General features: G+C 37.7%; 2 protein-coding genes across 2 annotated transcripts in view; both read left to right on the plus strand.

Annotated features, from left to right (window-relative positions):
- Positions 1–14252, plus strand: part of LOC107747802 (calcineurin-binding protein cabin-1-like) — a 116504-nt gene extending 102252 nt beyond the window's left edge. The window contains exons 40-43 of the mRNA XM_016562406.1: positions 7392–7677; positions 10084–10221; positions 11154–11338; positions 11716–14252. Coding sequence (XP_016417892.1) covers positions 7392–7677; positions 10084–10221; positions 11154–11338; positions 11716–11859 — 753 coding nt within the window. The 3' untranslated portion in view covers positions 11860–14252. The remainder of the gene's footprint in view (positions 1–7391; positions 7678–10083; positions 10222–11153; positions 11339–11715) is intronic.
- A 7332-nt stretch (positions 14253–21584) lies between these two features.
- LOC107747799 (T-box-containing protein TBX6L-like) lies at positions 21585–25539 on the plus strand. Its single transcript, XM_016562401.1, has 9 exons — positions 21585–21744; positions 21913–22069; positions 22552–22654; positions 23091–23255; positions 23337–23483; positions 23722–23792; positions 24045–24130; positions 24313–24526; positions 24614–25539. Exons 1-9 carry the CDS (start codon positions 21729–21731, stop codon positions 25068–25070), a joined length of 1416 nt encoding a protein of 471 aa, XP_016417887.1. The 5' UTR covers positions 21585–21728; the 3' UTR covers positions 25071–25539.
- Positions 25540–27366: the final 1827 nt, after the last annotated feature.

Genomic DNA, 27366 nt, shown 5'->3' on the forward strand with positions numbered 1-27366 from the left:
AGATGCACCGATTGACCGGCCAGGGACCAGAATTAGCCGGTTTTCCGCCGGTCAGTCTGCCGATTCCGAGCCAGTCTGTTTCGACATCACACTTACGGCAATTGATTATGTACAGTGGGTACGGAAAGTATTCAGACCCCCTTAAATTTTTCACTCTTTGTTATATTGCAGCCATTTGCTAAAATCATTTAAGTTAATTTTTTTTCCTCATTAATGTACACACAGCACCCCATATTGACAGAAAAACACAGAATTGTTGACATTTTTGCAAATTTATTAAAAAAGAAAAACTGAAAAATGCTCAGTATTTAGTAGAAGCACCCATTTGATCTAATACAGCCATGAGTCTTTTTGGGAAAAATGCAACAAGTTTTTCACACCTGGACTTGGGGATCCTCTGCCATTCCTCCTTGCAAATCCTCTCCAGTTCTGTCAGGTTGGACGGTAAACGTTGGTGGACAGCCATTTTTAGGTCTCTCCAGAGATGCTCAATTGGGTTTAAGTCAGGGATCTGGCTGGGCCATTCAAGAACAGTCACAGAGTTGTTGTGAAGCCACTCCTTCGTTATTTTAGCTGTGTGCTTAGGGTCATTGTCTTGTTGGAAGGTAAACCTTAGTTCCAGTCTGAGGTCCTGAGCACTCTGGAGAAGGTTTTCGCCCAGGATATCCCTGTACTTGGCCGCATTCATCTTTCCCTCGATTGCAACCAGTCGTCCTGTCCCTGCAGCTGAAAAACACCCCCACAGCATGATGCTGCCACCACCATGCTTCACTGTTGGGACTGTATTGGACAGGTGCCTGGTTTTCTCCACACATACCGCTTAGAATTAAGGCCAAAAAGTTCTATCTTGGTCTCATCAGACCAGAGAATCTTATTTCTCACCATCTTGGAGTCCTTCAGGTGTTTTTTTAGCAAACTCCATGCGGGCTTTCATGTGTCTTGAACTGAGGAGTTTGTTTTGTTATATACAGCAACTCCTTTTCAGTTATTTCTACCTCTTTTCTAGTTATAGAGCACTTTATTATGAGAGTTTAACTGTCACCCCCCATTTTTTAAAATAGGCATGCAGGTGCACTATCCAAACTTAAATTGTTGTAATTTATGAACACTTTGGAATACAGACATAAGGTTGGTCTCTTTATAAAGAAGAAAATCAGCAGATTATCGCAAAAGTGGAATTTTTTCAATAAATATAAGTATCAAAAAGTTATAGTAGTTTAAATTTACTGTAAAGAAAATGTTAATATCATTGGTAAAAACAGTTGTGCTGCTAGAAATCTTGTGCAACATTGTACTGTAAGTGTCTTTACTATCATTTTTTTATCTATTTAATGCATCTTTGCTGAATAAAAGTATTAATTTCTTCTTCTTTTTTTTTTTTTTTAAAAGTGCTAGCCATACAATTTTCAAGGTGTTGTAAATATGGCATGAAATTTATATTAAAAATATGGCATGTCACATCTTGTCCAACGACACCATTGATTATTTATAGAATTTTCTGTCACCTTGTAGTTTAATTCACTTGAATGGAATATTTCTGTGGCACTTTGGGTTTTTTTTGAGCCTGACATTCATCCTTTATGGAAGCCAGTTTCTGCCATGGAATAAAAAAAAATGTAATTGCGACTTTCTATCTCGCTATTTTGATTTTTTTTCTCAGAATTGCATGATGCAAACTTGTTTATATTGACTTTATAACACATAATTTCCGCAATTCTTATGGAATAACTCATACATTTTTTTATGTTACACAAGTTTATATTACAAATTCTGAGAAAAAAATCAGAATTGAGAGTTTGTATTACACAATTCTGAGAAAAAAAAGAGTCAGATTTGTGAGATAAAAACTTGCAGTTACCTTTTTAATTTTTTTCAGTGGCAGAAATGGCTTCCATAGTCCTAAACCACTTTCATTGAATGGAAAAGAACAGCGTGAACCTGGGATGTCGCTAGACCCTTTTTTACTGAGGCACGAGTCGCACTGAAATACTGTTACTGATATAAAACGTTACTGATAAATCCTTGTCTGATATTGGAGATGACCGTGTACAAACCTAAGAATCATTCTGCTTGACAATATTTCAGCAATCATGTTGTGTGCATTTTCTATCGGCTGTTTAGAATCGGAAATGGCGATGCCAGTTTCGCAAACGAATCTCTCTTTTGATCTAATCGGTTAATTAGGTTTGCAAAAAGGTCTGAATTTGTTCACGATTCTATTTGGTTCATTCAGACAGTTCACTCACGTTCTGAATCGTGTTTTCTCACAGTGTAACGGGATACTTTAAAGTCAGAAACCAAAAATGGGCGAGGTTAGAAATTGTATCTACTGCAGGGATTAACAATGTTTGTCTGTATCTAACCCTAACTGTATCAAAATATGAAGACATGTTTTGATGCGGAGCCTCATACAGGTTTGAAATGACAAGAGGGTGAGTAAACTCAGCGTTTGAACCTCTGTGGTTAGTTGTTAACCACTAGGCTCCAACACCCTCTCGTTATAAAGCCCGTCGCTCCTGAACTACATGTGCAGCATCCAGCCGCTTTTAAACCTCTGTAATTCCTCAATTGCTGTAATTGCTGAAGGTCCATTAACGTGTTTGGAGTTCATTAACTTGATGTCAGTGGGTTGCTGTCTCTTTGTGCTGTCTGCTGCTCACTGACTATAAAGAATCGCTCGCTCGCTCGCTCTCTCTCCATCTGCAGGTGCTGTGAAATTAGAGTTGTCATTTAAGGCTACAGGAAGAGCTGCTGTTGTTTTGAGAGGTTATGAATGATTTTGTTTGCTGTTTGTTGTCATTTGAGTAATCATGTGGCTTTTAGAGTGCAGGAGAAAGCGCAAATAGAGAGCAAATATATTTCACTCTTGCAACTCCCATGTGTGGACTGTGCATACGACTGTGTGGCGCTTTTTTCATAATGTACAGGTGAATGCGTTTTGTCCTGTGCATAGGGAAATGAAAACTGACTGTAAACAACATATGAATGTTACCAACTTAAAGCATTACCCATGTGAACTGTGCAATTGGAGGGAAAAATGCTGCATTTTCAGATACATTTAAAATGCATTTCATACATGGATACCATAGCTTCCAATAGCACAGCACAAGCAGCGCCATCTAGCGACTGTGTGCGCGGGACACCTTTACAATCTCAGCCAGGGTCCAAAATTAACAATCGCAAAGCAGCAAATGTGAGTAAAAATTGTTGAAACTTGATAACTGGCCGCTGCATGCTTCGGAGAGAATAATCTCCCCAATTTTGTAATGAGAATCGCTTTTAAATCTGCTGTCAAAAAAGGAGAAGCTTTAAGGTCTCACAGCAGTTTTCCACCAAAATGAAAGCTGTAAAAATAAACAATAGTTATTATTGTTATTATTATTATTATTATTATTATCATTAATATAAAATAAATATTGTAACATTTTAAAATAAGATATTTATTGATATAATAAATTATTATTATTATTAAAACAATGTTTTTATATTAGTTTTTAAAGTATTGTTATTAATATTATTGTATAGTCATTTTTGTCCTTAGCTGACCACATGCTTGCTATTACTATTGCTCATACTGAAGGTCCGAGTCCTATCTAGAGACTAGAATTGTAGAAACCAGAAATGTGCTAAAGAACATTGAGGATCTTAGCAATGAAATAGCAATGCTCTGGAAACCAGCTACAACACCCTAGCATTGTGTGTCAAACAAACGCCACTAAAAAGCTAGTCGCTACAGTTATTGTTACTACTATAAACATCACAATAGTGTGGGATCAAACACTTCTTTCTGAGTCATTCTGCTGTTTTGTTTAAATTGTTACTGCGGTTTTATTATGGTAACAATAACTATGGTTAGAAGGAAACATTGGATGCCATGATAAATATTTTAAGGGCAATTTACTTAATATTTGGTTATGTGTTTATATGATTACATAATTACTGTATCAGATGATCAGCCGCTTGCCAACTGTCTGTTTACTTGCAGTTACAAAAATCAGCCTCTTATTCAAATTGCAGGTCACAGTCACATTTCTGTGTACTAAAATAAAAATGGACACAAATCGTCATTGGCATACGACTTTGTTGTCTAATACACTTTTGTGTACAGTATGTTACTCCATATTTAAGCACACATACTCGTGTACATAAGCGCACATGGCCTTGGCTTGTATGTTAAAGCACGCTGTACCTTGCAGGAGTGTTTCCTGCACAAATTCCTTCATTTCTGCACCTCTCTCCATTAGCACTGTTTTAAGACTAGCTTCTGCTTTAGTGTGACCATTTGGCCCCCTTGTGGTCAAAATGTGCAGGTTGAGAACAGATGCTTGTCGCCATGTTGACATTGGATCAGATATTGTGGCTGAGAGATGAATCTTTGTTTATTTTTAATAAATAATGTCAGAGTTGTGGGCTTGACCAGATATCTCAGATGGGAAACATTGTGTCCCAGTTCTTTTCTCTTTTCCAAGTCGGACTGTAAGACTGTAAGTTTATGGCTGCTTGTTTTTGGCATAGTAGTATGCATTTAGTTAACTAATAATGGAATAAACTACTCTTTGAGTGTTGTTATACCTTGGCATTAAGGCTCATTCACACCAAGGGCAATAACTGTACCTATAAAGTTTTAATTAGGGCCCAAGCACCGATGGTGCGAGGACCCTATTGGAATTGCTCAGTTTCTTCTTCCTCTTCTCCAAAATCCATCGCATTTTTGAGGGCCTAAACATGCTCGAAAACTCATGAAACTTTGCACACGTGCCAGAATTGGCGAAAATGTACATCTGATATGGGCTTCAGAAGTGGGTGTGGCAAAGTGGCTCAATAGTGCGACCTATTGGTCAATAGGTAATAGGTCGCACTATTGAGCCACTTTGCCACACCCACTTCTGAAGCCCATATCAGAAGTACATTTTCAACAAAGTGCCCCTCGAGCTATGTTTCACATACATGTTTGAAATTCGGTAGACACATGTAACACACCAATACCTACAAAAAAGTCCCCCCCGGTGCGAAGTCCGAAACCCAACAGGAAGTCTGTTATTTTTAATTTTCTTGGCAAGTTTTGTGCTGTTTTTGCCATTTTCAGGCGTTGCATTTAAACGAACTCCTCCTAGAGATTTCAACAGATCAACACCAAATTTGGTCAGTGTAATCTAAAGCCCTTTATGATGTTAAATTGCGAAGATCTCGAGTTTTCGTTGAAGGGCGTGTCGGTGGCGGCCTGACAAACTTCGATGTTTCGCCATGAAAGAGGAAGTTGTTATAACTCAAGCATACAAAGTCCGATCTGCCCCAAACTTCACATGTTTTATAAGAGTCCTGTCCTGAACACATGCCCATGCCCATATTCAGTTATAGTCATAGCGCCACCAGCTGGCAACAGGAAGTTTGGCACATATAAATGACTTTGACATTTTTAAATGCATATTGCTGACCGTTCGCTGTTTTTCTTAAAGCCACCGGGTGGCGGTGAGCCCGGGTACGAGGGCCCTTTCAATGCTGCTTGCAGCTTTAATTGCTATTAGAATTCAAAAGCTTTTTTTCCCCCTAACTGAAATTATGCCTTTTAAATTGGAATATAATTAGAATTTTGATCATATTTAAGTGGAAAATTCGAATTTAGTTTTTAAGTCATTTTGACAGCCCTATTACACACTAACTAAAGTTAAAAAGGTGAAATCGCAATCAACCACCCATTTAAAAGAACCTTCTTTGTCTTATTGTGAAGATAATTTTAAAAATCTTTTTCCACTTTAAAAAAACCTTTGGTGGAATGGAAAGATTCCAAACATGTTAAATTTTATTCTTGGTTATTCTTGGAACCATCAATGCCAATAAAGAACCTTTATTTTTAAAAGTGTAGAAACTTCTTAGCAATGCCCTGGCAATCACGTGTACTACTATAACTACAGAATATGTTTTTAAAAAATTTATTGCTGTATTACGAATCATGAATTTACCTGTTGCATGATAAAATGTGCAAAACAAATCTCAGATGCATTAAAGGAGACACCTTTAGAATTTCATAGAAACTTTGGGGGTGATGTCTTTTGACTTGGGCCGGTAAGCAAACATCTTACAACGCCCTAGCAACCACCCAGATCACCTTAGCAACCTTTTTTTGTTCTAGTTTCACACATACAAGCACCACTCATATTTTCCTCTGAAGAAAATTTTAGTTCTTTCTTTTATCATATGCTGCAGCTTCATAAGCTACCATCCTTCATACTGGAAGTTTTACTGAACATTAGTGCACAAAACCAAGATGTGATCTGCACCGGCCCAACACTTCTGAGAGAGAGACGGAGTGAGGCTCTCCAGAAAGAGTTGTTTGATCAGCTATTGGCTGCGGTTTGGCTTTGTTGCTATGGCAACAGCTGGTTCTGTTGTGGTGTAGTTTGTTTGTGGAGCCGTGAGCGTGTCCCTGAGTGCTTCTCTCAAGACACACACACACACAGGACCCAGAGCTGTTTAGTTTGTTTGCCTGTTCGACTTGCTTTTTCTGCTGAGCATCTACTGAATTGTCCATCTTGATAGAGGGACCTTGGCAGGGCAAAACAAAACACTAGTTCACAGGTAGGCCTCGCGGATGCAGCTGATTGGATGGTCAAGTTTGCAGCATGAGCTTTTGATTGGATATTTGCTCAACAAGTGTGTTTCCTGCTCATTGATTGGTTGTTTTAGTGGCTGCATTGCTGTTGTACTAATTCTAAGAGTTAAAATGCTGCTTGTTGAATATTATTTGGTTTATAATAGTTTATTTTAAAACTGTAGTATGCAACAGCACAACCTCATTACATGTTTATAATTTAGCGAGTTATCATCTCAGAAATACAGTACCATTTAAAAGTTTGGGGGACAGTACAACAATTTTTTGAAAGAAATTAAGTTTTTTATTCAGCAAGGATGCATTAAGTTGTGACAGTAAATGCATTTAAAGGTGACACTAAAGACTTTTATAATGTGTCAAAAGATTTTTTTTTCAAATAAATGCTGTTTTGTTTTTTATTAACCAAAGAATCCTGAAAAAATGTATCACAGTTTCCACAAAAATATGAAGCAACACAACTGTTTTTAATATTGATAATAATTAGTATTGTTTCTTGAGCAGCAAATCAGCATATTAGAATGATTTCTGTGACACTGAAGACTGGAGAAATGATGCTGGAAATTCAGCTTTGCACCACAGGAATAAATGACATTTTAAGATATACTCAAACAGAAAACTATAATGGTTATTTATAATAAGTTGTACAAGAAGGTCATCAGCTTATTTTAAACTTTTTTTCTCTTACTGTTTCTTTCAGTCACTTTTTCTTTGGCTCCATTAAAGTATTGAAAGAGATGACGTCAACTCATGGCACCGTTTTTCTGTCCCATCTGTCTCTCAGAGCTCCGGTGATGCACCCAGCACTCCCAAGTTTAGTAAAGACCAGCGAGACTTCTTCTTCCCAGCATCGTTCTCCACACCGTGCTTCCACACTCACACGTACCCAGCACCAACGCAGGACGGGGAGGCCAAGCTGAGCAAGACCCCTCGACCGCTTCTCATACAGCCGCAGACACACAGCACTCCAACACAGATCTACTGCCCGCCCTCCAGCCAACCCGACCAATCACAACAGCGAAAGACGCCTTGCCAGCCAATAGCAAGCATGGCCTTCTTGCCTCACACAGGTACAGCATCTATAGGCTTTCTTGTTGGCTTTTAAATTACTGAAATAATTTTGGAAGTGACTCATAAATAAATCTACTGTGTATAACACTTAGCATACTACGTAGCATACTATTCACTGCATACTGTACAATATATAATTTGTATACTTACTAGTACAGCATGATTTAGTGAGTGTGCAGGTTTAAATTAGTACACTTATCAGCTGTCCAGTTATCATCTCAGAAATACACTACCATTCAAAGGTTTGGGGTCAGTAAGATTATTTTAGTGGAAGAAATTAATTATTTTATTCGACAAGGGTGCATTAAATTGACGAAAAGTAACAGTGAGAACTTTTATAATGTTATAAAAGAATTATATTTCAAATCAATCTTTTAAACTTTCTGTTCATCAAAGAATCCTGAAAAAAATAATCTATCAGGGTTTCCACAAAAATATTAAGCAACACAACTGTTTCTTAGGCAGTATATTAGAATGATTTCTGGAGGATCATGTGACACTGAAAACTGGAGTAATGATGCTGAAAATTCAGCTTTACATCACAGAAATAAATTATATTTTATAAATCATTACAAAATATTTTATTTGTAATGATATTTCACAGTATTATAGATTGTACTGTATTTCTGATCAAATAAATGCAGCTTGGAAGACTTTTTTTTTTTTTTTTTAAATAATTTTACCGACCCAAACTTTAGGTAAATATGGTTATTCTGCGTTTTTATTTCAATTTTGTAGACTAATAAATGAAAGAGAATATGAATATATCATATATCTAAGAATAATAAAAAGAAAAACCGTAATTAATCACACTTGAAAGGTCAAGTTGAGTGCATTGCATTGTGGGGATACATTATTCAATGAAGTTTGCTCTGTTGTATACTAGACATTTTGGCAAAGGTAGTAGGTCATGTGGGTATAGTTTGCATACTGAAAAGCTGCAGGCTATGCGCAGTACACTGCATACTAAATAAAAGTAGCATGGTAGTTTATTTTGAATTCCAACACACCCCTTTTAGTAGATGCTGCTTTGGTTTGACACTCATTTGACCGTTCCCGCATGTGTCCAGCAGAGGGCGTTTTTGTTCGTGAAATTATACATTCTGTTTATGATTTATACTTTATGTAACCACTGCATGCTAGGGATCAACATGCAGCTTATAACTTCAGCAAAACTCTCATTACTAATACAGCAAGTTGAGTCTGTCTCATTTCTTCTTCTAAGATACACATGCAGAAAGACTGTTCGCTGTGTCTCGTTTAGGCAGATGTGTTCTTTGCTTCATACTCAGTTGCTAAGGAAACAAGGATGAAGTGCCCAAGTACATGATTGTGTTAAGTGTGCATGTATACAGCAGAAAGGCCCTGTGTGTGTCCTTGAGGCCAAATGAAAGTGCATGCACTACTACATAATAGGACTGAACGATTTTGGAAAATAATAGTCTAAAAATTGCGATTTTTTTATTTATTTTTTATTTTATTTTTTTTTTACCAATATTGCAATTGCGATTTAATATGCAATTATTTTTTTTAAGCTCTTTATGTTCTGTATTATTCAACAAAGACAAGCTATAAATCATTGTATAGTATGACCAACACACTATTAGATAGATTAAACATAAATGCATAAAAACATAATCGAAATTTTTCATATCGCGATATTATCGCAAATGCAATTAATCGTGCAGCCCTACTACATAATCACATTAGTGTCAGTCAGCTCAATCTTTGAAATGCAGTCACAGTTTGTACCATATTAAACCTCGTCAAAAATGCAATTGTCAAATGACATTAACATGCATAGTCATCATAAACATACTTAGATGCACACAGACACTGGCACTGTATTATTGTTTACAGTCAGTGGTTATTATTAAGCCCATTAAATAATGTCACTGTCACAACCATAGTAACCTCAATCTTTGACAACACTCTATCTCAGACACATTTTATTCCGACACTTTAGTGAAGACTGAAAAATAAATGCAGATGTTAAAGTCAATAACCTTCATCAAAAAAAAAAGCTTAATAAACAAAATATAGTTATTAGAAAATGGTTAAACATTAAAAAAGGTAGAAATTAAATTAGAAATTTTGATTTTGCAACTAACTGAAAGAAATTTAAGCGAAAAGCTGAAATAATATTAAGCTAAATAGAAATATAAAAAATGTAAAAAGCAAAGAACAAATGTAATAAAATTGAACTGCAAATTTTAACAAATGTTAATTCAAAATACTAATAAATGCTGTAATAGTATATAAAAACTAAAATATTATGTATTTGATGCATTAGTACAGAATTCAGTTGATGTTGCACCCACAAAATGTGGCCCATCTGATCATATTTTTGGGTCTGAATGATCTGTTTACTAATGGCACATGTCTCTGTGTGTTTGTGTCTGCAGAGGATAGAGAGGAGCCGGTTACTGAGGGTCTGCTGTACCGCCAGCAGGAGTCTCATCTGTGCCAGCAGATGAAGATGGCCACCGTCTCTCAGATTCACAGTCACGAGCCCCCGTCCTGCTCAACACACACCAGCACAGGTAACATCTGCTCACGATTGAGAGGTTTTCTGACATTTTTAAAGCAGCTAATATTTTATTCTGCAAGGATGCATCAACTTGTTCAAAAGTGACACTAAAGACTTTTATAGTGTTACAAAACGCTGCTCTTGTGAACTTTGTTTATTGAAGGGTCCTGAAAAAATATTTCACAGTTTCCACAAAAATATGAAGCAGCACAGCTGTTATCAACATTGATAATAATAAGAAATGTTTTTGAGCAGCAAATCAGCATTTTATACTGATCTCAGAAGGATCATGTGACACTGAAGACTGGAGTAATGATGCTGAAAATACAGCTTTGCATTACAGAAATAAACTACATTTTAAAATATATTCAAATGGAAACCAGTTATTTTAAATTGTAATAGAATTTCACAATATTACTGTTTTTAATGTATTTGTGATCAAATAAATGCAACTTTGATGAGCATAAGAGATTTTTCAAAAACCAACCTCAAACTTTTAATTTTTTTAACTTAACTATTAATTAATATATATTATTGTAAATATACATAATTATATAACACCTATTCATTCTCGACTTTAATTACCCACATTTTTAGAATTACAATACAGTCATCTAAACTAAGAAATAATTTTTTTTGTCAATGATTGTTTACAGAAAGTGACCAGTCAGAGCAGGCAGATGCGTGTCGCATCTGGTCCAGAATTCCACCCAACATGCCCAAACTGGTGATCCCCTCCACAGTCACTAAATTCCCCCCAGAGATAACAGTCACGCCCCCCACGCCCACCCTGCTCTCCCCGAAGGGTAGTTAATATATATTATTGTAAATATACATAATTATATAGCACCTATTCATTCTCGACTTTAATTACCCACATTTTTAGAATTACAATACAGTCATCTAAACTAAGAAATAATTTTTTTTGTCAATGATTGTTTACAGAAAGTGACCAGTCAGAGCAGGCAGATGCGTGTCGCATCTGGTCCAGAATTCCACCCAACATGCCCAAACTGGTGATCCCCTCCACAGTCACTAAATTCCCCCCAGAGATAACAGTCACGCCCCCCACGCCCACCCTGCTCTCCCCGAAGGGTAGCATCTCTGAGGAGACCAAACAGAAACTCAAGGTTGGTGTTCTTGTGTCACTGATATTCATTCCTATTTCAAAGGAAAGCAGATAAGCCCTTTGCAATATTGAAACATCAACAGATACAATGACTCAAAACATTTGTGACCCTGGAGCACAAAACCAGTCGCTGGGGTATATTTGTAGCAATAGCCAACAATACATTGTATGGGTCAAAATTATAGATTTTTCTTTTATGCCAAAAATCATTAGGATATTAAGTAAAGATCATGTTCCATGAAGATATTTTGTAAATTTCCTACTGTAAATATATCAAAACTTAAAAATGTGGTATTTTCAAGTATTTCTGGGGCCACTGTATATCATCAGATGCTCTTTTAAAACGTTCTCCTTCTCTTTGTCTGGTTTTCCCATCAGAATGTGATCCTGTCCTCTCAGTCGGCAGCTAACGTGAAGAAAGACACTCTCGCTCAGCCCGCTTTAGAGGTGCAAGAGACGTCGAGTCTGGAATCCTCTCTGGAAAGCGAGTCGGATGAGGAAGATGACTACATGGACATTTGAACGGTCAGGTTTTGAGCCGCACTGCTGCAGAACTCTCAAGCTGAGCTCGGAAGCGAAATCTCCTTATTTAAATGTGTAGCCGTAGCTAATCGTTGACTGTTTTGTCTTCGTCCGTTTTTCTATAGCGCGTTTTCTCCGCTGTATGCACGTTTTTCAGCGAAAGGGCTTTTCCTACCCTGGCACTTGTGTACTGTTGGTTTTGCTCCTCTGCTGCTAAGCATGGACTGGGTTTCTATGTCGTTTTGTAGTTTTTTGTTGTGTACAATCCTGCAAAGTGCCATTTGTACTCAAAACGACGCTCACACAGTGGAATCATGAAAAGTCGGTACAAAATCATTTCCTAAAGGATGGATTATGTAATATTGACAGTTTGTGTAATGCAATTTACTCACTCAGAGTTTCCTGGGCATTAAATCCATCACGACGTTGTTTACAGATTTGAGAGGAAGTGAACTGTGCTTGACGTTTGGTAAAAAAAAAAAACATGATTCATATCACTGCCAAGTTTCAATGGCATTGTAACCAAACGTGGAATATCCCCTCGAGACATCAGCATGCAAACGTGATGTTTTTTTTTACAGCCGTGTGGACATGTATCTCTGTTTTCCTGCTTATGTGTTTGTGCGTGTGCTTCGAATTCTTTTGCATGGAGCATCACGTTTGATTGGTTGTCCATGCTTTAGCTACTGGCTTTTTAAAGGGGAGTTCTACAAATGTATGATTCTTCACAGCACCACAAGATTTCAATTTAGAATTGTTTTTATTATTGATTACTGTATTGGTGTTCTATTGGTTGTAAAAAAAAAAAAAAAAATCACATTTTGGAGTATTTAAGCCACCACAAGTTCCATTTGAGTTGTGTTACTGTTACTGTCTCACATTTTTGACCTGATTTCATGTTTTCATTTGTAGTTTTATTACATTTCCATTTGAGGATCATAAACAACAGCGGCTGAAAGGGCAAAGCATGTCAGTCTTATCACCAGCACTGAGAAGATGTGACTATTATTCATATCACAATTGAAATATGAATGTGATCTAACTAGCTACAGAAGTATTGACTTAATGTTTTATTTTTTCAAGATTATGCCAAGATGTATAAATTACACATTTGTTAAATAAGATGAAAAGGCCTAAAAACGGTGCTGATCCCTTATTTTTGGCTTTTTAAAATCATCTTTAAATGGAAAGTTCACCCAAAAATGGCAGTTTGCTTATCATTTACTATACGCATATTTTTTTTCTGTGGAACACAAAAGGAGAAATTTAATAGAACGTTCACGCTGCTCTTTTCCATACAATGAAAGTGGATGGAGACCAGAGGGTGTCAGGTTCCCAAAATTACAAAAAGCACTTAAAAAATAGTCCATATAACTTGTGCATTCTATTCCAAGGCATTTGATACTTTTGCATGAGGAACAGACTGAAATATAAGCGATTTAATTTCTCCTCTGCTGCAGCTCTCAAATCTCATTGACGTTTGTGTATATTCTAATATGGACTGTTATAAAATTTTGGACTGTTCTTCAATTAAGACTATTAAATGCCTTTGAAGTCTTGGAAATATTGCACACAAGCCATATGGACTGCGTTTATGGTGCTTTTTTTGGAGCCTTTGGTCACCATTCACTTTCATTTTATGGAAAAGAGCAGCATGAACATCCTGCCAAACATCTCCTTTTGGAGTTTATATTGACAAGATGGTAAGAAAATGAAGACAGAAACTCACTTTTTGGGTAAATTTTCCCTTTAACCTAAGAGAAGTGCTCAAACGTTAAGTTGCATTGAGGTTATGTTCTTGACTTGTGGGATTTTGTTTCAATTTGGAGTAGCGCTGCTTTCTTGGAGCATTAAGAGCATGTCTGACTGATTGTCTTTTCAAGTGAATGATTTTCTCGTGACATGTCTGTATGTGGACGCCGCCGTGTTTCCCCACCAGATCATTTCCAGTTGTGTTATAGACGGAGGAGTGTGTTTTACCGAACGTTTTCTACTTGTAGACGGATAAATAGCTACCAGTATTTTTTTGAGTGCAGGATTTTTCAATACAAGTAGAAAAGACTTTGAAGGGATGAAATGTTTCGATGCAATGGGCATGTGTGACCAAACTACCTGTAAACAGATAAAGAGATGTTTCTATTTTTTCCTCTTTGTAAAATAATAATTTGTTTGTTGTCTTTTGTATGCTGTCTCTATGCTTGTGTTTAGAATGCAAGACGGCGGCGGAAGTGGATTTATGCTCTTGTCTCTAGAGATGGGAGGTTTTCTGTGCTCTTTGGAGATTTATGGGGTATTGCTGTCCTCAGGCTTTTTTCTGAGAAGGTTGATATTTCTGACTTGCTGCATTGATGATATCACAAAACCAAAAATACACTTACAACATTTTTACCTGATCTTTGTTGTTTGGTTATTTTTTGAGATTACAAAGACATTATGAAATCAAACTAATGCTAGTGTACACTTGAAGTCAGCATGAAATGACAGTTCACCCTATTTTGTGAATGCATGATATTCTAAACATTCTAAGCAAATGTATTTTTCACAAAATAAATGAGAAATGATGACCTCATCGTCCTGTAATCGTCTTGGGCTGAAGACCACCCCGTCTTTTAGCCAGGCCATGTCAAAGGCCGAGTCCAGGCTGGTGTGAAGCCCTCAGACTTGAGGAAGTCTATTAAGACCCATTAGCAGCTCCCAGAGGTTTCTTATGAAGTGCTGCCAATGTGTCATTTAGTCCCTTTGTCAGGCACACTACACTCTGGGTTTGTTTTCTTACATACGGGACCAAATGTGTGTCAGATCTTTTTTAGGACATGTGGGGGGGTAGGTGGTGATTGTTTGCCTCCTGTGTACGTCTGCTGGCCTCCATCTGACTGAATACTTATGAGTCATAATGTATATTTGGACTTTGATCTAAATTAAGGCCAATATGTAGTTCTGTAGTTCGGTTGAGGCAGTTTAGATGAGCGCTGTAAGGAAACTGGCCTTTAGTTCAGGTGAATGAGCCAAGTGGCCTTGGGCTATTTCTTGTAGTAAATGCTCAAATGTACTCAATGACATGCCCTGACCTGTTGATGGCATTTTAATCATATGCTAAATATACTGGAATAAAAACAGCATCTAAAGAATATCTAAAGAAAAAATGTGTTTTTGTTTTTAGTTGGTCTGTGATTTCGTGAACAAAATCTAAAACTACAACAACAAAAAAAAGTTAATTGAAATAAAGCTGAACTAAAATATAAATACTGGATAAAACTTTAACTTTAAACTTAAAAATAAGTTTAAGTACTACTAATAATAAAACTGAATCATAGTGTAAAAAAATTATAAAATACATAAATATAGTATATAAATAATATACTGTACTATATATAATATAGTAATAATATACATATATATATATATATATATATATAATACATACTATATAATAGTATATAAATAATACTAAAATAACACTACAGTAGGTATTTGAACTTGGTCGGACATATAGACCTTCGGAACTACAAATATTAAAATAATGTTTACTTTGGAAAAAAAAAAAAAAAACCTGGAAATTTACGTTTATGCATTTGGCAGATGTTTTTATCCAAAGCTACTTGCATTGCATCTAAGGTGTACATTTTTGCGTGCAATTCATGATTTTAAAACCATAGAACCTTCTCCAGTGAGCAAGAACAACTGGGGGGGAAAATCATTGAAATTCATGGAACAAACACTATGGGAATCCTGTAAAAGCTTGGTATCCAATGCCAGTTCTGTATGATTGTGGCATTCATTTACTCTAGCCTTATTGCATTTCTGCACTTTTTGAAACCCCACTTATCATCCAAAAATCATCCAGTTTAACGTCCTCGTCGTCCCCCCTGACGGCTGTACCTGAGCACTTAAAGTGGCCAGTTAGAGCATCAAAAGGGAAGATTGCATGGCTAATGCAGGGAAAGGTGTGAGATTTCTCGTCGGCCCATAGCGGGGGGCTCTTTATAGACCCCACAGCCGTCTGATCCCAGCCCGGAGCGCCTGTGTATTGGCAGCTGTTAAGCTATTGAGTGACGATACGTCCACACAAGGCACAGCAAATGGCAGAGGCGGCTAACACCTCCTGACTTTAGTGTCTGCGATACGGGACGGATGCAGAGCTGAGCTGGAGGAAGAAGAGATTTAAGACATGCTGAGTATCCGACCGAGTGACAGTGTTTGATTCTTTCCAGAATGTCCTGCAAATTGAAACGCTTCGACTCTCAGATAAAGAAACATCTCTGGGATATTATGCGATTAACTTGGCGTAATAAGAAAACACAATTTCTTCATTCTCGTGAGCCAAAATGCAGCGAAAAGCAGAAAGAAAGCAATGTGTTGTGGTCTTGACCATGACATTGCCACTTCCTCCAGTTCGTCCTTTCTGACCTTTCCATCCTTTTCTCTCTCTCTCTCTCTCTCTCTCTCTCACCCAAACTGTCACCCGTCCTAAAAACCAGCAGCAAAACTGGTTTGAGATCAGCTGCTGGAGTCCCAGAGCAAACACATGAAGCCCAGCGTGAGTGCGGCACGTCCCAGCGGGACTCTCTTGATCCCTGTGGGGTCTACAGTAGGAAACCTCCTGTAACGTTTAGATACGACACTTCACGGAACCATACGTTTCCTCTAAAGAGCAGCCATGTGTTTTCAGTTACACATTAATGATGTTTTAACCTGATCAAAGGGGATATGGATCATTTTATGATGCGCTTCACAGATTTGGAGGGTTAAGCAAAAGTCAGTGAGGGAAAGTTTGACCTTTTGCAACTCACGTTTGCTGTGTCACTATACCATGGCATTGGTTTCTTGAAACTAAAGGATATTTAGCCTCACAAGGCTGTATTTATTGTCATAAGAAAAGTAACAAATGAAACAGATATGACTCCTAGTGTAAGCTTTGAGAAATATCTTTAGGGAATGGTACAATCTCTTACCATAATTAACCCGTCTAATGTGTCTGATTTCCAAGCGTATAAGCACCTCGCAGGTGTTAATAAGCCAGCGAGTTCATGTCTCACATGCCTGGCTTTAAAATGGAGGCTGGTGTCCGTTTCAACGGCTGACTTGTTTCAAATGACAGCATTAGCTCTTTACACGCTAGCTTATGCTAAGATCATTTCTTCAAGTCAGTGAGGGAAAGTTTGACCTTTTGCAACTCGCGTTTGCTGTCACTATACCATGGCATTGGTTTCTTGAAACTAAAGGATATTTAGCCTCAAGGCTGTATTTATTGTCATAAGAAAAGTAACAAATGAAACAGATATGACTCCTAGTGTAAGCTTTGAGAAATATCTTTAGGGAATGGTACAATCTCTTACCATAATTAACCCGTCTAATGTGTCTGATTTCCAAGCGTATAAGCACCTCGCAGGTGTTAATAAGCCAGCGAGTTCATGTCTCACATGCCTGGCTTTAAAATGGAGGCTGGTGTCCGTTTCAACGGCTGACTTGTTTCAAATGACAGCATTAGCTCTTTACACGCTAGCTTATGCTAAGATCATTTCTTCCAACCTGATTACATGAGAAAACAACTATTTTAGGAGGTGGAATTTTTGTATGAATTCATATAATTTATACAAAAATGTATGTTTTTAGGAAAAAAAGCATGAAGATCTGACCCTAAACCTAACCATCAGTGGACCATAGGCAGATCCTAATTGTACAAAATTTTGATTTTGACTTTAAAATGAAACTGGGTGAAAGTGCATGATTCAATTTCAATGGTACTTGAGTAAAGCGCAAATTCACAGAAATATGTAATTGAATTTAGTTACTGAATACTGTAGTAAGTACTCTAAAAAGTAATTTACACCAACCACAAACCTAGTCTAGTGTAAAATGTCTGAAATGTGTCTGAAAGTCGCTCTGATCACACATAATGATAATTAGCATGAGTGCTAATGCAAGCATGCCACCGGTGGATTACGTTTAGAAAAACTATACGTTTGTCTTGCAGCAATGTGTGCGTAACCTCAGAGGAGTGAGCAGAGCCACGCGCCATGTGTGAATCATACTGACCAGTATCAGGTGAAGGAAATGAAACCTGGCCATCACACCTTCATGATGGAAAGATAGCTAAACGTGTTTGGCTAACGTCTTCTGTCGTTTTCTCCAGGCTTAGGTCTCTCAATGTTAATATCCAGAGCGACTCTGAGGTGTGAGGGATTTTCGATGCTCGTCTTTACTTTGTATAGATGAATTTGAGTATAAGACTAACACAGATCTTCCTAGACTACCTTATATTCCCAATCAATACGATTCCAGCTTTTGAGAGCTTTTAGCTCGTAAAAAAGGCATCTCCGATTTAACTGCTGCTTTAAGAACAAGTGTTTTAATCTTCTTTATTGCAGCCACTAAAAACAACAGTTAAAACAAGCTTTAGGTTAATTTGCCATTGATCAGTAGGGAGAAAAGCACTCAAGACTGCATTTGTGTTAAGAGTGCTGCTAAATGTGTTATAACACATTATACATTAATAGCTCATTTATAAATGTTTCCATGAACAGGAAGAAACATTATCATCGTGTGTTTTGCTTTATATGCCATCTAATGTATAATAAATTATAAATTGACTTTACATATGTGAAAAATGAGTCAACTGACATCCATCTTTTCCAGTGCCTATGCATATTCACAGTATGCATCAACAATACAACATTGTCGTCACGCGAATGGTCTTGGCGATCATTTTTTGGGTCTTTTATATGGCAGTATTTGTTCTCAAATGCTTCAGTCCTTTGAGAGTTCTTGCAAATGTAGGAAATGGTGGTGATTAAGAGTCTGTTTTGCTGGGGTTAGCGTTTAGCATAAGAAAGAGTTGTGCTAACAGTGCTCTATGCCAGGGTGGAGAAACAGAACAAACTGAGGATTGTGTTTTCTGATGACTAAAACATCAGAACCAGTCAATAGTCATCGGTTCTGCCTCTGTCTCTTTCAATTCCTGTTTTTAAAACACACTAAAGCAACTGCATATGGAGCTTCTTTTGAATCAATCCTAAAGGGTTCCATTTGGGTCCAGTTTGGATTGAAATCAACTAAGAATTATGTAAGGTCCTACCTGGGAAAAAAAGCTATTGATTTCCAAGTATTAATATTTATTTGCTTATATTAATATTAAAACATTAATATTCCAAATATCTTTATTTGGTTTGTCCCCCTTTCACTGTAAAGGCAGCAGCACTTGAGATACTTGAATTCACATGATCAATGCCACAAATTTACCTAGAAATGTTGCAGAATCTTTCATATTTTTAATTCATTTTATGTCATAAGTTTTCTTATTCGTCATCATTTTAATTTTAAAAATAGTAAAACTTTTAAGGAAGTCTCTATCGAGTTCACACAGTCAATGTCACAAAGCTGCCTAGAAATACTGCATAATCTTTAATTTTTTTTTAAAACATTTTACGTCAAATGTTTTCTGTTTGTCATCATTTTTAAATGTGAAAGAATTTTAGATTTTTAGTGAAGTCTCTATTGAGTTCACAAGATCAATGTCACAAATTAACCAAGAAATAGTGCAGAATCTTTAATATTTCTAATTTGTTAAGTCATGAATTTTATTATTTGTCGTAACTTTAATTTTAAAAACCTTATTTTCATTTTTAAATTGGAAAGTATCCCAGATTTTTTTCTCTATTTGACCCCTTTGTGTGATATTTAAGCTTTCAACTTCTCCCATTTCCCCATAACTTCCAGTGCTCTCTACTATCTCGATTCTAATTATCAAAGAATATAAATCAAGCCTTCCAATCTTCAACTTTACCAAAGAAGCACAGAGGAATAAAGACACATCTGCTTGCAGATCAATTTGTGAACAGTCAGTCAAGCACTGGTTTCAGCTTATAGTCACAGATACATAACAATGCCTGATATTCAGTAAACTCTCCCTATTCTTAAAAAAAAAAAAAAGACAAGAAAACTGCAGTGAGTAGTGCTAACAGGCTGTAAACCACTAAAACATTCCCATATCTTTTGGATCCATCTTTCTTTTTTTCTGTTCTCTATCTATCTATCTGTCCCACTTCATGTATCTCTGCCTGTATCTCTCTGCATGAATAGAAAGCCTGCTGCCTTCAGAGAGCATGTCTTCCTAATGAGATTAACCATCAAGGAACGGTCATGTCTAGACACCCTGAATACACAACCACTTCCCTCCCACCACACACACATCCACAGGCTCATTCTCAGGTAAACCTCACCTGTAGATTTGCCCCAGGGTTTGCTTTCTGCCATAACTCTATAATGACTTTATGTGGTGCACTTTCACTGAGACATTGAGTGAGATGATTCAGTCAGAATCAAGTATTTGATATTCCATAATTTATTTTGGAAATCCCTCAAAACAGTTTGTTTTTGAAACATTAAAACATACAAAAAGTATTCAAACATTCTCTATAAAGGTTACTTATTGGCATCTATGGATCCAAAAAGAACCTTTAACATCCATGGAATGTTTCCATTCCATTACTTTAGAATGTTCTTCACACCGAGAAAATGGTTCTTTTAAGAATTGTTCACTAAAAGGTTCTTTGGGGAAGCAAAAATGTTTCTTCTATGGCACTGCTGCTGCAAAAACGTTTGGAAACTTTATTTTTAAGAGTGTAAAATCAATCCCCTGAAAACAAAGTTTCAAATAAGTACCAAAAAAGGATTGCCATAGCAGAATGTTTAAAGTTTCATAATTCTATAAAAACATCTGCACTTGAGTTCCAAGGAACTTATTTATTTTCTCTTCTTTTAAAAGATGATTCCTAAAACCAAAAGTCTGATCTGATATTTTCAATACAATATCAAGAATATTTGAATCTCCAAAGAACCATATAGCCACTCTGAACCGCAAATACTAATTCTTGATAAGAAAATTGTTTCTTAGGGCTTCAAGGACCATTAAGAAGCTTTAGTTTTAAGACTGTATGTCAATATTTGTCTCAAAACTGCTGTTAAACAACTGTTGACAAAAGACAACCGTAACCAAACCTAAAGGTAATGAAGGTTAAGATGGTTCTGTGTGGTCTTTTGTAGTTTCTTCATGATTTAAGATGAATATTAACACTGCAGATGTGTTTAACCCAAGGCCTAAAGTTGTGAAAGCATTTCCATTAAAATTCAATGTGAAGGCCAAGATCGGAACATGTGAAAAGAAAAAAAGTTCACAAGAACCTCATACTCTAGTGACAACTTCAATTGCATTTCAAATCATTTGCCATGGTCTGACCTGGTTGTAAAAATCAGGACCTGGTGTCTGTAGCATCAGTGAGAATTAGTGGATGGATATGTGTGTGTGAATTAGCAAACATGAGCGCTGAGTGTGTCAGATTATGTTTGTGTGAAGGGGTCAATGCTGTCAATTAGAAGAGGTGAAGTCTTTGCTCTTCCTTACATTAGCTGGATTAATGAAGGGAATTTCGTGCTTGATTTGCCATCCTGTATGCTTTGGACCTGTACGTATTTGCTTAAAAGTCCTTTAGCAGTTCATAAAGACATGTTTCCTCTGCTTGTCCCCTTCCTGTTGGGACTCTATCAAGGCTCTGCTAACTCTCTTTGATTCTGCCCATCAGCCAATGAGATCATGACATTGACTCATCACCGTGTCACTTCAAAGGCTGGGAATGGGTGTCCAAGCCCAGCCCACATCCAGATCCCACTTAAAGGTGTGGGACACTCCCTCTGCATCTGTGGCAGAAGCAACAGACAGACACATCCTTGGACTTAACGTTGGAATTAACTCAAGCCCTTTGAGTTCTTATGGAGAACTTGTATTTTTAAACAAAACATCTAGATATTGCTCATTCAGATCTTTTGGTCCGTCTCATTTTCTTCTGGAGGACATCTTGTGAGAAGCCTAAATAATGCAGGCTATCAGGGGTGAGTACTTGTTTTAACTCTAATGCAACTTGAGGGCTCTTACTCTTGGTGTGCAACATTTATTTAGACTTGGCTTCATTGTTAACTCGTTTTGCACTGAATGAAATTCCAAGAGTCTCTCATTGAATGCCATTGATTGAAAATCTCAAATATTCCATCTTTCCTCAGACCTCAAGCACAATTTCAGTCTCCCTCCTCCGCCTTCCATGACTGGAGCTGGGGATTCCTATCACCAGGGCAACATCCGAATGACTCTGGAGGATCCGGAGCTGTGGAGATCCTTCCATGAGATCGGCACTGAGATGATCATTACCAAACCTGGCAGGTCTGTCTCAGAACCAACTACAACTTAATCTGTCGACAAGTTTCGGATCAGCTAAACTCTATAAACTGACCTTAATGTATGTCTGAGACCTCAACGGGGGGCATTCGTGGCCTAATGGTTAGAAAATCGGACTTGTAACCCGAAGGTTGCGGGTTTGAGTCTCAGGTCTGGCAGGGATTGTAGGTGGGGGAGTGAATGACCAGCGCTCTCTACCACCCTCAATACCATGACTGAGGTGAGACCCTTGAGCAAGGCACCGAACCCCCAACTGCTCCCCGGGCGCCGCAGCATTGGCTGCCCACTGCCCCGGGTGCGTGTTCACGGTGTGTGCGTTCACTGCTGTTAATTCCAAGTATGGGTCCCCATACTTGGCCACGTCACGTCACTCACTCCCGAGTATGGGTCACCATACTTGGCCACACGTCACTTCTCTTCACTTCAATTCTTGGAGCTAAACTTGCTTTTGTATGCTTATATTACAGGAGGATGTTTCCACACTGCAAAATCAGCTTGTCTGGATTGGTGCCATATGCAAAGTACATCTTACTGGTGGACATGGTGCCAGAAGATGGTCTGAGATATAAGGTTAGAACCAAAACCTCATCTAGTCTTTCTCTAATGCAATTAACAACCAGATTCTAAGAACGTTCATAGATCACAAACATTCAAGTCTTATCCATTTGAATGCTCTGGTCGCAGGCTAGTCTAGACTATTAGAGTCCTATTGAAATGAAGAGCTGTTGAATTGGGAATCAGTCGTGAACGGCTGGAGCGTTGGGGGACGTTGTCACGTGTGTCTCCCCAGAACGTTCTCACCACTGATTGCAGTCCTCAACTTCAAAGAGCCCCAACTCTTCCTGTTTTTACAGAGCCCACTGGGGGGTTTTGCCCCGACACACACTCTCGTTCACACATACTCTCACACCCCAGCACCCCCTGCACCTTATGTCACGGCCACTCTAGAAGCTCTAGTTCACTATTCTGTCTTCAGATATTTAATGAAATGCTTCTTCTTCCTTAGTGGAACAAGGACAAGTGGGAGGTCGCTGGTAAGTCTGAGCCTCAGCCGCCCTACAGGACGTACCTACACCCTGATTCACCAGCGCCCGGCAGCCACTGGATGAAACAGCCCGTGTCCTTCCTCAAGCTCAAGCTTACCAACAATGCCCTGGACCAACATGGGCATGTAAGTGCCTGTTCAGATTCCTACATTTGTTTAATAGTAATTTGACTTTGATTTTAACCAATGTCTCTTCTTTCGATTCAGATTATCCTTCACTCCATGCACCGCTACCATCCGCGTTTCCATATCGTCCAGGCTGATGATCTGTACAGCGTACGGTGGAGCGTCTTCCAAACCTTTACCTTCCCCGAGACATCCTTCACTGCTGTCACTGCATACCAGAACACAAAGGTAAGAGTTTTATAAAAATGTAATAATCAGCAACACACTGATTGACCACTATTCTGGAAATAGGGGTGGGGACACATCCCCTTATCATATATGGTTGTTACAGCACCAATTCTTATAATGTTATGTGAAGCATGTATATGTTCTTATGCATACATTTCGAAGTTGAATAGATAATGGTAATTTTTTTTCTTAGCATTAATTAGAACTGAGATTGGTGGTTACATTATTTCTCTCACAGATTACAAAGTTGAAAATCGACCACAACCCCTTTGCCAAAGGATTCAGAGATGAGAGCACAAACTCTAAAAGGTAAGATTATCTTGATGTTATTTTTATTTTCATGACCCGTTACTCTAAAAATTGACTTAAAAATGGAATCCATTCCAAAAAAGAAAAAATCATAAAGATTGTTTTATTACAAAATATGAAATGAAGTACAAACTTTTATTTATTTGTAATTTTTTACATTTATTATTAAAAATGTATTCTATATTTTAAAATTCCAATAAGTTCAATACATTTGTTTACAGTTTTACATGGTTAACAATTTTCCTTTGACAGACGAGCAAATCGAAGTATGGCTGATCCTGAAAGAGTTGCAAAGAAGATGAACTTGTCAAAAGATTCAGAACATGGAAGCCCACGAGGTAATGGTCTTTACATTTAAATTAATATCTCCATGTACGTACAGGATTTGTAGGCTTTTAACTAGCAGCCTGGGTTCAGTTGTCCAAGCTGACGAGTACATTTTTTTTTTTTTTATTAAAATTTCTCAAATAGTTGTTTTATTTGTAATTTATTAAAGTCTCCTTGATATTTATCTCTTCAGATATCCAGCAGTCCTCATGTGAGGGTCTTGATGATGAACATGTGGGCCGTAAGGAGTCGGAGGTGAAGCCCGAGCGGTACTCCCCATGGGCAGGTGCGTGTGACCGGGACAACGGCCACGCTCTCCGTGCAGAGTCCCCTCTGGGCTCGGACACTCGGGAAATTTACAGCTCTGAGCAGCTCGTACCGGGACAAAACACATACCAGCCTTACAGGTACAGGCTACAGACCTCAAACAAGACTTACTAAGCTATTTTTCCCCTTGTCAGTGTCTCGATGTTAAATTCTCAATCTTTTCACAGATTTCATGAATATGGCAAGTCCCCCTCGCCGTCCTCCTCCAGTGTTGGCAGCAGCAGTGGATGTGGAAGCCGCCCCAGCTTTGAGTCCCGAGTGCCGGATGCTGCCACCGTGCCCGATCAAGACACCTCCAGCAAGCCCTCCGCCCCTGAGTTCGGCCTGCCTCCCTGCCCGCCACATCCCTCCGCGGGGCACCAGGACTACGCAGGAGTGCTGAACATGGCCATAGCCCAGGCCAAGCCAGGTATTCTGGGCCACCATCCGCTCTACACGCCCTACAGTACAGAACAGTCTCTGGGACAGTGGAGCGGGGTAGCGTCCACTCAATACCCCCCTCCTCCACCTCCCCATCACCACCTTCCCACCGAATACAGCACCCAGGCCGTCCATCACGGCTATCACCACGGAAATGTAGGGGACTGGAGCCAATACCCACTGTTTTCTTACTCGTGCTGGTGAGCGAGAGACGGGACGCTTTCTAAAGTCTTGCACAATGAGATCTGGATCTTCAGATGATGGGGTACCTGTGAGTGCCAGATAAACACTGAGCGAAAGTGTAATGAGGAAGTGGCACTAACTAGAATGTTGTTCGGGAGTCAACTTGGATGCAAATAGAAAATAAAGAACCTGCTTCAGTTTAACTGAAAAGAGTATGTCTGCTGATCTGAGGGTCTTTGTTTTCTGTGAGAAAAGACTGTGCTTGTCAATTGTGCTGCATTAAACGCATTTGGAAATGGACTTTTGATACTTTTTGACTTGAAAACTCATGCCTGCGTACCGAGGACCAAGAACGGACTGGTTTTCTGGGCTTTGTTGTTAAAATGTCTATTTATTCTGTGTTTGCGTTTGCTGCTACTTAATATTGTTTTTGTTTAAAAAAGAGAATCGTGTAGTGTAAAATGCTGTTTGGAAATTACAATATTGTATGTCTGAAATTCAGAATGATCAGTAAATATCTTCAAAGATGCTGTGGTCATGGTCTTTTTCTTTCCCAAAGAAAGAAATAAGCAGCTAATAAGCTTATATGACTAAATCCAATGGGTCATGAAGTTCAGTTAAAGGGGAAGTGAAGTAGACGGAAACATCTGCTATAAGAGTTAACGAGAGCACTTTGAAAGTCTGTGCGAGAAGGCTCATGGTGACTCATAATATATTGATGTATATAAACATTAATATAAAAACAAGCATCACTAAATCAAATATCATTAATATAAGAAGCTCAAGTTTATAGAAATATATTTTTCAAACATTTTATTAGCATGATTGCACAGAATGTTGCTAAATCCTCAAAAACATGTGAAAATCAGTTCAACAAATAGCAACCAGGTATTTGATATTTTTTTGCAACAAATCACTCATAAATGTATGTATTTACACATTCAGAATTACTACATTTTCTTTTTGTTTGTTCATTTCTGTCAACTATTATAAAAATACTTTTTTTTTTTTCACTTTCAGTGCCCTATTTTTGTTTTTCTTTTACTTTTCCCCCCCTTTTGTTGGCTCTAATTGGAACCCCACCCATCTCTGTCTGTCTACACACACATTATTTGATGTTGCATCCTCAGGACACTTAAGGTACTACCTTACATAACAAAGCATGTCATAGGCCCCTCTGTGCCCATGAAAGAGTCTTAAGAGGCGTGAAAATGGGGTGGGGGGGGGCCTTTTCACCACTCCAAAATGCAGACGGACGCTGATTGCTGCCGTCAAGGATGTCAGGCGCTAATGACTTCCTTAAAGGGGGGAGGGAGGTGTATTTGTCTGTCCTGAGTGGGAGCATTAGCCAAGCTCAATTCATTACAGAGCTCTTTAGCATCTTTTAGACAAGCTTAGCAGCTATTTGGTACTCAAAGACACTACAGATAAGCATTACCATGTTTATATTTGCTAAGCTACTTCCGTGGCACAAACAAGAGCACACCAATCCCTCATTTACCTCAAATATTAACAATATCTGAAATAGCTGATTTTTCTTGATACTGGTGACAACACTGATGAGAATGTGTTATCATTTATATTCTATTCCTACTTAGGCTCTTTTCAAGCTTTGAAAGTTCTTTAAAGACAAAATATTGTCATGTAAGTTCTGTTTTTATTACATTTTGGGGCATGAACAGGGTAAATATACACTCACATTAATTTTACTTATATTAAATAGGTGCATATAAGTATGAAAATAAAATGTCTTCGGCCTCAAAAGGGCCAAAATAGCAAAATGTTGCAAGAGAAAGAGTATCAAACCATATTACAAAAATCATTTTCAATTGTAAGCAGAATGCATGGGATGGAAAGGAAAGTTATGCTTTTACTGTATGTTTCTAAGAAAACTTTCGTATTCACACAGTATTTCTGTTAGATTGTGTTTCTCCAAATAAAATAAATGTAAGATGCTAAAGAATGTATTATGATTTATATTTATTTATTAGCTCACGCATTTTGTATATACTTCACGTAGAATATGCAATAACATTTTTCATGTCGAAATTTCAAATTAATAATTTGATTTAAAAATGTATATTAATATAAATGTATATTAAAATTTAAATACATTTTCATTTAATTGTAAAGAACATGCAATTATATTTGCACTTAAGTATATCTAGTATATTATTTCTGTAATAAGTGCTCTTTTTAAAAGCAAGCTGAAGTGTGTATCTTTTTATATCTACTCGGAAGTTTGCAGTTTGTTTAGGCTACCTTGTAAAGACCAACCAAAGAATTTATTTTTGTCATACTGTGAACTGTTTCACCT

Source organism: Sinocyclocheilus rhinocerous, unplaced genomic scaffold, assembly GCF_001515625.1.
Source record: "Sinocyclocheilus rhinocerous isolate Xijiao unplaced genomic scaffold, SAMN03320098_v1.1 scaffold2214, whole genome shotgun sequence".
In the NCBI taxonomy this organism is placed as follows: domain Eukaryota; kingdom Metazoa; phylum Chordata; class Actinopteri; order Cypriniformes; family Cyprinidae; genus Sinocyclocheilus; species Sinocyclocheilus rhinocerous.

What these genes read in the sequence shown, in the direction of transcription:
- LOC107747799 (XM_016562401.1), top strand. An exon ending in ATCATTACCAAACCTGGCAG is followed by an intron (nt 22,070 to 22,551) that starts GTCTGTCTCAGA and finishes CTTATATTACAG; the next exon opens with GAGGATGTTTCCACACTGCA. An exon ending in AACACATACCAGCCTTACAG is followed by an intron (nt 24,527 to 24,613) that starts GTACAGGCTACA and finishes ATCTTTTCACAG; the next exon opens with ATTTCATGAATATGGCAAGT.